Below are 12129 nucleotides of genomic sequence, written 5' to 3' on the forward strand. Positions count from 1 at the left end.
ACCATTTGCATCAATGTTTATTTGTATAAAAACGCAGTCATTTGTTGCCACACCAGGCATGAACAGGACAAGTGGAAGTTCAGTCTTACAATCTACAGTTGAAGTGTGCAAAAGACCAGATACAGACAGAGACAATGAAAACTGCCACAGTTCTTCTCATCTATGTCCCATCTTTAACCGTTTGCCTCCATGCCCAAGAAGACGATGTTAACAAACTCCAGAGACTTGAGCACAAAAATCTAGGCTGACAGTAATACTGAGGAAGTGCTGCACTACCAAAATGTAATGCAGAACTGTCACATGGAGGGAAGTGAGAAAAATGTATAAAAATTGGCAGTTTGTAACTATTTAGATTCGTAAAGGCCTAAGATACTGAACTTAGAACTAATATGCGAATCCCCAACCACATCAGGTTTCATTGTATGCACTGCCTTTTAAGTGTACATTTAATTACTGTTGGATGTACTGTATACTTAAATCAATACACCTGAATGTTCCAACATTATTGAAAACTTTATGCTAAAAACATGAATTTTCTTCAAATAGGTGGGACGTGGGCAATTTGTCCTAGGATCTGTAGATGCTTGTTTTCCATAAATGATTTACAGACATATCAATGTTTGCCATGATATCACTAAATTAGGGGCAGAGCAAACCGATGAGGATACAAGATTGCAGGACAGGCAGGTTAGTAGAGTCAGCAGACGAGCGCAAGAATTGTGAAGTAGAGTGTGAAGATTTAGAGGTGTAAATATACAGATCTTTAAAAAGGTAGGCAGAACAGATCACTAAAAAGACAAAAGGAGTTTTTACGGTTTATATTTGGGACAAATACAAAAGCAAGAAAGTGATATTAGTCCCATTGGGAGCATTATATGCAGTTTTCAGCACCCCATTATAAAAATATTTAATGGTACAGCAATGATTAACCAGAAATGAGAAGCTGGTTGTGAAAACTCAAAGTTGGGGCTTTTTTCACTATAACAGAAGTGGTTAAGGGTGATTTTGAGAAGGTTGTTTTCACTGGTTGGTGAATTGGAAGCTTAGACGCAATTATCAAGGTTGTGGGGGGGGGGGGGTGCAGGGAGAATAAAGTTTTTTCTCCCCCACACAAAAAAGGGCTATTAAACATGTGGGTATGGAGGCAAAGGCTGTAACAATTTAAAAAAGGGATTGGATAAGTTTGCCAAGAACATAAAAGGATACAAGAAAATGGTATAGAACAGATAGCTCCAGCAAACCCCATCTGACACATTTACACTCTCTGGTGAAGACAAGATATATCGCTAGGATTTTAAAAAAAGATAAAACTGCAAAATAACCATTGCTGGGCCAGGGAGACCATCCAAAGTCCTATGCCGGAAAGTGCATGGATTTTAGACAACTACAGGATTTGGCCCAGTTATGGTGAATACCCACGGGCATTCATCTCACACACGATGAATGACCATTTGGGCCAACACAGAACAGTCCTCATCCAGTGAGCCATCCAAAGCTGCTGTTAAAGATTTGAAGACTAGAGCAGGGATGTCCACTCCTTTTGCCCTTGTGGGCCACATTGCTGTGTCCCATGGAGCTTCAGGGGCTGGTTGAAAAAGAGTCCTGTTTGAAACAAGTTTGGACGGTTTCAGGTTAAGTTTCTGGCTACCATGGGCCTAAAGGGTCGAACTTGGAAAACTGGGGCTAGTTGCATTAAAACATACAGGGTGATTTGATAGACATGTGTAAGCAGCCAAATTACAGAATATTATGAAAGGATGGGACAGAGTACACAAACAGTCTGCTTCCAGTGGGGGGGGGGGAACATAAGGTTAAATGTAATATATTTATGACAGAGAGCAGGAGTGGAAAGCATTCTAGTGCAATGAGGCACAATTGTAAAACAAACTGATTTATTTGACATGAAACAGATGTATGAACAGAATACAATTTTCACAGCAAGTATGAGCTATTTACGACTGCCACAGTTCCTCTTTACTTCCCATCCATGGCTTGCCTCCAAGCCCAAAGTTCCTTGATAACCTATAAAACAAAAATACAGGAGGTTAATGCTGAAGGTCACGCACTTTACGGAGAATTCCACAGTACAGAAACAGGCCATTTGGCCCAATGGGTTTATGTTTATCCTCATGAGCCTTCTCCCACCTTATTCCATCTCACCATCCTTCTATTCCTTTCTCCGTCATGTGCTATCTAGCTTCCCCTTAAATGCAACCACATTCTCAACAGTGAAGAAGTTTTCCCTGAATTCCTTATTGGATTTATTAACACTCTTATATTTTAAAAGATAATTAGATCATCCCTCAGTCTTCTCTTTTCTGGAGAAACAAGCACCAGCCTGTTCAGTCTTTCCTGATAGTTGTACCCTCTGTTCTGCTATTGTCCTATAAATCTTTTATGCAACTTTTCCAGTGCCTCAATAGCCTTTCTATAATATGGAGACCAGAACTGTGCACTGTACTCCAAGTGGTATAACCAAGGCGCTATACAGGTTTAACATAACTTCCCTGCTTTTCAATTCTCTCGAGACGAACTCCCGTGCTTTGCACTTTATGGCCTTAGTAACCCACATTGCTACTTTTAAAATTGTGAATCTGTATCACTAGATCCCTTTGCACCTCTACCCCATTTACACTTCGATTGTGGCCTCCTTATTCCTCCTACAAAAATGCACCTCACTAATTTATATTGAAATTCATTTGCTATTTACATATCCGTTCTGCAAGTTTGTTAATGTCATCTTGTATTTTGTCGCAGTCTTCCTCAGTAATAACTATACCCCCTCAATTTGGAGTCATCCACAAACGGTGATATATTGTACTTCCGATTCTAAACTGCTTATGTTCATAGAATGTTACAGCACAGGTGGCGGCCATTCGGCCTATCTTGTCCATGCCGGCCGAAAAAGCTATCCAGCTTAATCCCACTCTCTAGCACTTGATCCATAGACCTGCAGGTTACAGCACTTCAAGTGCACATCCAAGTGCTTTTTAAATGAGTTGAGGGTTTCTGCCTCCTACCACCCGCAGGGAACCCAGATCTCAGTCAACATCGGGAAGCTATTTACGAAGCGTTGGAGCTCCATCCAGTGGCAGGTTAACAGCACTGCAGGAATTCCCATTTCTCAACCCCTCACTGTGCTCCTCCCTCCCCCTCAGTGTCCAATCTTGTTGGGTTACGGTTCTATGGGTGCAAGCAACCCAAACAGTGAGCATCGGCAGGCAATTCCACAATAGTGGGGGGTTGGGGGAAAAATAAGAGCTCATCTCAGCTGTATTTTATGCATTCACTGTCAGAGTGAAAGGAGTCAGTAGAAAAAACAACAGATGAAAAGTAACAAACTGCAATAAGTAGCTGCTACAGGTAACATTTCAGCATGGTCCAAAAAAAAAACTGTAGCAGCAAGCTCACCTTTGGGTCCTCTGTCCTGAAGCCATGTGTAATGTAGTTTGTAAATTTGGGCTCCAGCTTGGGCAGGCTAACACCCTGTGGAGAAAAGAGATGCAGTCACTTTCAGCAGATACTACACAAAAAAACAGGTCAATTAGGTCACATTCATGGCTTCCAATACAAGTACACTTTCGGTAACACGACAACAGATTCCTCCTTTTACGTTGTCTGTAAGCCAGTTTATGAGTTTGTGTACAATAATGGATACTGCAGTTATCTTCACGTCCACTCACTTTTTCCATTGAAATCTTCAATTTTGCTTTGATCTCTTCAACTGTCAACGGTCCCTTTGGGGTCTTGGGTGTCTGGGGTTTATTGCTGGGTTTCTTGTTGGATTCTGGTGTCTGGGGGGGGGGGGGGGGGAGAAAAAGAAAAACTATGAGCACGCTATCATCTAAGAAAAAAAACTAGTTTGCTCCATCAAGAATTCTTAACCTCGAAGAGCACGTCCCATTCTTATCTATCCAGTCCTAGGCAGAGTCATCTGCAATGGCTTCTACCCTGCTCCCTTTGGAGTCCCCCAAGGATCTATCCTTGGTGCAACCCCCCCCCCCCACTATACGTGCTGCCGCTTGGAGACACCATCTGAAAACACGTCAGGTTCTACATGAACACTGACATCCAGCTCTACCTCATCACCTCTACACTGTCTGATCTGTCACATTGTGTCAGACGTCCAGTACTCTGATGAGCAAAAATCCCCTCCAACTAATTGTTGGGAAGACCAAAGCCACTGCGTCTTCATTCCTCTCCCTGGGGCTGAAACAGACTGTTCGCAACCTTGGCGTCCTATTTAACCCTGAGATGAGCTTCATATCCACTCCATCACCAAGACCGCCCACTTCCACTCCTGTAACATGGCCTGTCTCAGCTCACCTGATGTTGAAAACCCTCATCCATGTCCTTATGCCTCCAGACTGGACTATTCCAATGCTCTCCTGGTCAGCCTCCCATCTTCCACCCTCCATAAACTTGAGTTCCTCCAAATCTCTCAGTATCCTAACTTGCACCAAGTCCCGTTCACCCATCACTCCCCGTGGTTGCTGACCTACGTTGGTTCCTGGTCCGGAAACGCTTAGATTTTAAAATTCTCATCCTTCTTTTCAAATCCCTGCATGGCCTCGTCCCTCCCCATCTCTAACCTCCTCCAGCCCTACAAGATCTCTGCATGCCTCCAATTCTTGCCTCTTGCACATCCATTTTTAAATCGCTCCACCAATGGCAGCCGTGCCTTCAGCTGCCTAGGCCCTAAGCGCTGGAATTCGGTCCTACAACACTCCTCCTTTAAGATGGTCTTTAAACCTCCCGTGTCCTAGTATCTCATGCGGCTTGGTGTCAAATTTTGTTTGATATTGCTCCTGTGAAGCACCTTGGGATGCTTTACTGCGTTCAAGGTGCTATATAAATGCAAGTTGTGTCAAGTTGCACCAAGGGACCCAAATGTTCCACAGCCCTGCAGCTATGGAGTTTGATCCCTGTCAGCAATGCTGTGCTCTGCAACTTACATCTCAGTTTAACGCATGCACCAGGTTTGCAACAGCATGTGTCAAGTTGCATAGATGGAGAAGCAACACAAACTATTGGGTAACAGTCACTAACCTTAACAGTTTGTTAGCTGCCGGTGTGGATTTGTTGGGTGTTTTGCCGTTTTTGGTTGGGAGTCCCCTTGGTCCAGGTGCACCTTTGAGTGGAGTTTTCTGCATAGGCTGCCAAATACAGTTGTGAAAAAAAAAAACTTGTTATTTGTGACGGTCTCAGAATTGTTCGTTTAACACCCAACTTAATCAGCCTACAATTTAAATCTATTCCACCTCCCCGGTCTATCTAATCTCCCACAACTCCAGTCTCTTGTACACCTCCCATTCCCTACCACTAGCGACAGGGCCATCTAGGCCCCAAGCTCTAGCATTCCCTCCCTAAAACATCTCGCCTGTCTTCTTTAAAAACACCCTCAAAACCTCTCTAACCAACCCTAATTGCTCATTCTTTGGCATGGTGTCAATTTGAGATATTATGCATCTGTGAAACACATGGGATGTTTTTCCATGTTAAAGACACCATATGAATGCATACCTGGAATTGGCCATAGTGTGGCGCCAAGTGTTTCTTGGTCACAGCCACAAGTCAACTCCATAATACATTTGCCCATTTTCACTACTGAAGCCTACTTACTACTCTTCATACACGATACCCTTCATCCACAGCTACAGTGGCCTGCAGTGCACTGGATCATTGTTAGAGGGTCACAGAGCTTTCAGATTCTAGAAATATTAATTACCAAGTTTACCTTTTTACAGGCACCTCCACCTCCTCGTCTTCATCATCATCATCGTCGTCATCGTCCTCTTCATCATCGTCGTCCTCATCCTCCCTAGAACAAAGATAAAACTGGCTTCAGTGCGACTGTCAACTTCCAGTCATATTTTCTAAAGAACAATAGGACAGATTCCCATGCTTTAAAATCACTGTTAGGCGAGCCCTAATTCCTTGCCTTTGAGATATTTAGCTAAGCTATCAACATCAAGGCCATAATGTTTTAAAGCATGAAATAAATGTAACCAAACAAATAAATCTGTTCAAAAGTTGCTTGGCAGATAAACTTGGAATATTCGTATAGTGTAAGCTCAGGGCTGTAAATTCCTTATAACTAGTGACTTAATTGTAGGCTTCACTTTTGCCACATAATTCTTACTACAGTGAAGCAATCTCTCCTAAGCACTACAATACACCGTAAAAATCAAATTTTAACACTCACTCATCATCGTCATCATCATCATCTTCCACTTTCATTTTTTTCTGTTGGGTAAAGAGAAGTTTTAGCTTGGCATTATATACTAAAGCATCTATTGATGCAACTACAATAGGAGAGGGGCAGGAGATGTTCCCTGTAGCAGGGAAGGAAAATACCTCCAGGAAATTTCACGATTAGGCAATTCTCAAATTTTCAGTGACCATGAGCACAACCCCCGCCCCCCCCCCCCCATAACATGATGGCCAGCAACCCCACAGCACTTCACCAGTTTATGCTATTCATCTAGGGAGAGATTTGATTTTCCATATATTCAGGTGACAAGCTTCTCAAGCAGCTGAGGGAGAATTCAAGCCGCTTTCAAGGTAGCTTCCAAACTCGGGTCGATTATTCAAATACGAGCCAGGTTACAACTGAATGGATAGCTATGCCATTGAGAAACAGAAATGATGAGGGGCGGTTTGGCAAACCCGGTTACTGATCAACTGAATGGCGGCAAATTCTCCGATCAGTGAGTGCAGCTTTAGTCTAGTCACATGCCCATCGAGAATGCTCATACCTGCATTATTTTGGGTGCCCCGGCAGCTGGTCGCTTTACTGCTTGTTTTTGCATGACGTTCTCCAGCACACTGTCGTCCTCTTCGTCAGAATCCAAATCATCATCATCCAATGCTTAAAATACAAGAGGAAAGGAACTTTAAGTCACCCTGATCTCTATCTCTAAAAGCACCAATACATACAGAAGCCACAGCACAATACTACCCAAGAAATTGTTCATGGCAAGAGCAGAGATGGAAGATCCTGTGTGGAAACATTATGCGTGCTCATTCTCCATCTATACCAATAGTTTTTTTTTTAAAAAAGGGCTGTTCAATAGGGGGGAAAAACAGGAACCCTTGTCTTTCTATCACTGTCATGCTGAGATGTATTGGGTACTTCCACATTTTTAAACTAAGATAGATAGATATTCACGTGATGTGTGTGTGTGTGTGTGTGTGTGTGTGTGTGTGTATATATATATATATATATATATACACACACACACATACATCAACCCCACACGTGTTGCCAGACCCACTGTTTCCAAGATCTATTATAAATTTGTTTTCCCCCACCCCCAAACTCAGGATCATCACCCAGGTATGGTTGTTTGTACTCCTCCGTCCCCTCAATCTTTCAGCACTTTAAAATAAACCCCAGTGTGATGTCAATTATTTGGCTGCACCCGGATACTCCAACCCCACCCCTCAATTCTTTTGAACTACACACCCTAGTGCTTCAATGTCCACTTACCGATGAGGTGTTGCCCACTGATGTACACAGGACCTGCCCCAGATTTGAGTCGGAACGTCACTGGTGGCGCAATTTCAAATCCTCCCAAACTAACCTGTTTTTGAAAAGGAAAAATCACCATGAAATTAACTGCTTCTGCCGGGCAAACCAAGCAGCGCCCAGAGAATCACATCAAAATATACACTTCATGCTGTTTAAAGCACACAACCACCTGTTAAAACCCTGCTCCTGGACTTGCTGTTATCTGTATTATGGTCCACGGGCCATTTCTGGCCAATAAGCATAAACAAAACCAGTCACAAAGCTGAAGCAACTTCATTTTATTTGAGTTTACATTTGTTGGTCTGTCGTGTGAATTTTTACTAAGCTGCCTGCTGGGCCTCTAGGTTTTGAAAAGGCTGCCCTTAGTACTAGAGCTTGATCGTTGCAGACCCAAAGTTACAACATTTAGCTCTGAATATCAGCAGCTGAATAAATGCAAGTTAATGGGAATATTCATTTAAACTTAAAATGCAATTGAGTCTCCCCAGTATTGCACCCAAGCAGCACATCAACACACACTTGTAAAGACCCCAGTAATTAGGCACAAAATCCAATGCAGGTTTTCAGGAAGCAGCTTTTGTTCACTGGCTGTAAAATGAAAAAAATGAAATAAGCTGGGATTGTCATAATCTAGCTCTTCAGGCCATTGGACAGCACCCCTTCCAATCAAAACATCAACTGATTGGCTGGTGCAAAGTCCAGGAAAATTTACACTGGCCCTGGGGTGATTGAAGAGTTAATGTCTCCAGTATGCTAATTAGCCAATGTCAACATTTTTTGGGCAACCAAATTATCTGGACTTGTATCTCATTGTTATTTACAGGATTATGCCGAGCAAATTGGCTGCTGCGATCTCTACATCACAAAAGTGACTACAGTTCGAAGTAGTGCATTGGCTGTAATGTGCTTTGGGACACCCTGAGGATGTGAAAGGTGTGATATAAATGCAAGTTTTCCCTTTCGAACAGACAGCCAATTGATATTTGCAAACAGCTCTGGTTTTATTCTAACAGTTTAGGACAAAACACATCATTGTACTGCCCCAGACTGTAATCATCAGATATTGTTCCCACCGCTTAAAGATCCCCTAGATCTTTAAGGCGCATTCTCCAAAGGCAAACTGGATACTTACCGTAGGCTGTACCGACATCTTCAGCGCTGCCAGTGTGACTTTCGTAATCTTGCCTTCAAAATTTAAGCCTTCTGCTTCTACCAAGTGCAAATCATCACTTGCACCAACACCAAGACTAACCTGCAAAATCAAATCAGAAATCAAGTTTGCAAAATGCACTCAGCTTTATCATGCAGATCAAAACCTACACAAAAAGGTATTTCACTTCAGGACCCTGGGGTGTAAAATGTGTTTAAAGGCCTCAAAATAGGAATCAGCATTGGCCAGGACACTTGAATTTCCCAGCACTTCAAATGTTAATGAACATCACTTATTCCAGTGCTCTCCAATAATAGAAATACATAAAATTCTGAAGGATATATACTCAAAATATTAAATTGCCTTCCCGTTAAACTTGCTAACTGACCAGCTATGCGTTTCCTGCATTCTGTCTATTGCAGCAATCCCCCCTTCCAGTACCTAGTATTGTCCTTCGGGAAATCCCACCAGCAAGCCTGCTGAAGCCCTTCTTAAATCAGGAGCTCCATCTGTTGCTCAACTATTAATCTGCTGTGGCACAAGCAGAGGCTTTATTTGGCGCCAGTCTGTACAGTGACTTTCTACAGGAGTTATAGTCCAGCAATTTTATTTTAAATTCACAAGCTTTCGGAGGCTTCCTCCTTCGTCAGGTGAACGATGTGAAAGTCCATCCACCGGCATCTCCACGTCATTTCTACAGGTCAGTAACGCGAAAGAAAAAAAAGGCAGCAAAACACACTCACCGTCCTCAAGGAAAGTTGGTGCTCAGAGTCGTCGTCGTCAACCTCCATCCTGAATTCTTTCTCATCTGCCTTGAGCTCACAACCTGAAGTGGGAGGGAAAGAAAAACTCTCAGTTTATAAATTCGAGATGCAAACACACATAATGGAGCAAACCCTTCACAAACAGGAAAGGAGAGAGATGTTCATGGGCTTCCCTCCATTCTGTCCCCAGTCACTGCAAAGACTGAAGTTTGAGGTTAATTTGTATTTAGCTCGAATTAATTGCTATTCTGGATCCTTTTTAACAGAGGAAACCAAATGGCCACTCCATCTGACCCATTGCAAAGTCCCGGGGGATTTAAGGCTCCTTTAATAAATAAAAAAAGGGAATGAAACCGACACTGAGCCGCTGGCAGGGCCTCAGACCCCGGGGCACCGGGTCCCCTTCACCCCCATCAACAGATCCGGACCGTGCAGCCGGCGGCGGCGGCAGCATGGTGAATGTGCGCGGCAAACCCGCGGCCTGCTCCCCCTCCCCGGACATCCTGCAGGAGCCGCACGGTTCACACTGACCCCCCCCCCCCCCCTCTCTCTCCACCCCCGGGCGCTCTGAGGCCTCTCCCCGCCGGGCCTGCTCGCCCGCGTGTTCCCACCGACCGAAGCCTGCGCCCCGAGGCCGGCCATGAGCAACACGTGGGGCGCCACATGGCAACCGGGGGATGGGGGGGGGCCTGGTGAGGCCTCTCCCTCACACCGCCGCCCGCTCTCTCCCTCCCTCCCTCCCTCCCTCCCACCACCACAGGAGGAGGCCTCGCTGCTTCGCTCCGCGGCTTGTGCCCCCGAAGGCCCGCCGAGTCCCCGAGTCCCCGCGGCCCCGGCCCTCACCGAACAGGAAGCTCTGCGGCCTCATGGGCCCGGCGCTCTCCAGCTCACAATCCTCCATCTCGCTCGGTCTCTCGGAACTCGTGGCCCGGCGCGCTCGGCGGCTCCTTTATATAACCTCGCCCGAGCCCCGCCCCGCCCCCCGCTCCCGACCGGCACCTCTCGCGAGACTCCAGCCCGGGACTGGTCACCCATCAGCCCCGCCCCCCGCCCCTCCCCTCCCGCCCCTCCCACGCTGCTGTCAATCAAACACACCGCACGTGTGGTGATTGCGGGGCAGGGAAACCCCGTCCGTCGGCCCTGTCCTCTCCCCCCCCCCCCCCCCGCCAAAAGTCGGTCCTGTCCTCCCCCCCCCCCCCGCCAAAAGTCGGCCCTGTCCTTCTCCACCCCCCCCCCCCCCCGCGAAAGGTCGGCCCTGTCCTTCTCCACCCCCCCCCCCCCCGCCAAAAGTCGGCCCTGTCCTTCTCCACCCCCCCCGCCAAAAGTCGGCCCTGTCCTTCTCCACCCCCCCCCCCCCCGCCAAAAGTCGGCCCTGTCCTTCTCCACCCCCCCCCCCCCCCGCCAAAAGTCGGCCCTGTCCTTCTCCACCCCCCCCCCCCCCCGCCAAAAGTCGGCCCTGTCCTTCTCCACCCCCCCCCCCCCCGCGAAAGGTCGGCCCTGTCCTTCTCCACCCCCCCCCCCCCGCCAAAAGTCGGCCCTGTCCTTCTCCACCCCCCCCCCCGCGAAAGGTCGGCCCTGTCCTTCTCCACCCCCCCCCCCCCCGCCAAAAGTCGGCCCTGTCCTTCTCCACCCCCCCCCCCCCGCCAAAAGTCGGCCCTGTCCTTCTCCACCCCCCCCGCCAAAAGTCGGCCCTGTCCTTCTCCACCCCCCCCGCCAAAAGTCGGCCCTGTCCTTCTCTCCCCCCCCCCCCCGCCAAAAGTCGGTCCTGACCTCCCCCCGCCAAAAGTCGGCCCTGTCCTTCTCCACCCCCCCCCCCCCCCCGCCAAAAGTCGGCCCTGTCCTTCTCCACCCCCCCCGCCAAAAGTCGGCCCTGTCCTTCTCTCCCCCCCCCCCCCGCCAAAAGTCGGTCCTGACCTCCCCCCGCCAAAAGTCGGCCCTGTCCTTCTCCACCCCCCCCGCCAAAAGTCGGCCCTGTCCTTCTCTCCCCCCCCCCCCCCGCCAAAAGTCGGTCCTGACCTCCCCCCGCCAAAAGTCGGTCCTGTCCTTCTCCACCCCCCCCCCCCCCCCACCAAAAGTCGGTCGTGTCCTTTCTTCCCCCCCCCTTCCCAAACAATAGTTGGTCCTGTCACCACCCCCCCCAAACAAAAGTTGGTCCTGTCACCCCCCCCCCCCCCCCAAACAAAAGTTGGTCCTGTCAACCCCCCCCCCCCCCAAACAAAAGTTGGTCCTGTCACCCCCCCCCCCCCCAAACAAAAGTTGGTCCTGTCACCCCCCCCCCAAACAAAAGTTGGTCCTGTCACCCCCCCCCCAAACAAAAGTTGGTCCTGTCACCCCCCCCCCAAACAAAAGTTGGTCCTGTCACCCCCCCCCCCCCCAAACAAAAGTTGGTCCTGTCACCCCCCCCCAAACAAAAGTTGGTCCTGTCACCCCCCCCCCAAACAAAAGTTGGTCCTGTCACCCCCCCCCCCCCAAACAAAAGTCGGTCCCGTCACCCACCCCCCCAAACAAAAGTTGGCCCTGTCACCCCCCCCCCCCAAACAAAAGTTGGTCCTGTCACCCCCCCCCCAAACAAAAGTTGGTCCTGTCACCCCCCCCCCCAAACAAAAGTTGGTCCTGTCACCCCCCCCCCAAACAAAAGTTGGTCCTGTCACCCCCCCCCCCAAACAAAAGTTGGTCCTGTC

At 47.8% G+C, this 12129-nt stretch overlaps 1 protein-coding gene across 1 annotated transcript; it reads right to left on the reverse strand.

Moving 5' to 3' along the window:
• LOC137332604 (nucleophosmin-like) lies at positions 1-10398 on the reverse strand. Its single transcript, XM_067996558.1, has 11 exons — positions 10292-10398; positions 9428-9510; positions 8667-8786; positions 7493-7586; positions 6759-6871; positions 6206-6246; positions 5739-5821; positions 5051-5158; positions 3684-3796; positions 3412-3486; positions 1-2022 (listed from the first exon to the last, which is right to left on the reverse strand). The coding sequence occupies exons 1-11, from the start codon at positions 10347-10349 to the stop codon at positions 1975-1977; spliced, it is 936 nt and encodes a 311-aa protein (XP_067852659.1). The 5' UTR covers positions 10350-10398; the 3' UTR covers positions 1-1974.
• Between the last annotated feature and the right edge of the window lie 1731 nt (positions 10399-12129).

Source organism: Heptranchias perlo, chromosome 14, assembly GCF_035084215.1.
Source record: "Heptranchias perlo isolate sHepPer1 chromosome 14, sHepPer1.hap1, whole genome shotgun sequence".
Taxonomy (NCBI): domain Eukaryota; kingdom Metazoa; phylum Chordata; class Chondrichthyes; order Hexanchiformes; family Hexanchidae; genus Heptranchias; species Heptranchias perlo.

Coding starts and splice junctions, on each gene's coding strand:
- LOC137332604 (XM_067996558.1), bottom strand. CDS start 10,349: ATGGAGGATTGTGAGCTGGAGAGCGCCGGGCCCATGAGGCCGCAGAGC. Junction 8,787..9,427: donor ACCAACTTTCCTTGAGGACG/GTGAGTGTGTTT, acceptor TTGATTTTGCAG/GTTAGTCTTGGTGTTGGTGC. Junction 5,159..5,738: donor GGTGGAGGTGCCTGTAAAAA/GGTAAACTTGGT, acceptor ACTGTATTTGGC/AGCCTATGCAGAAAACTCCA.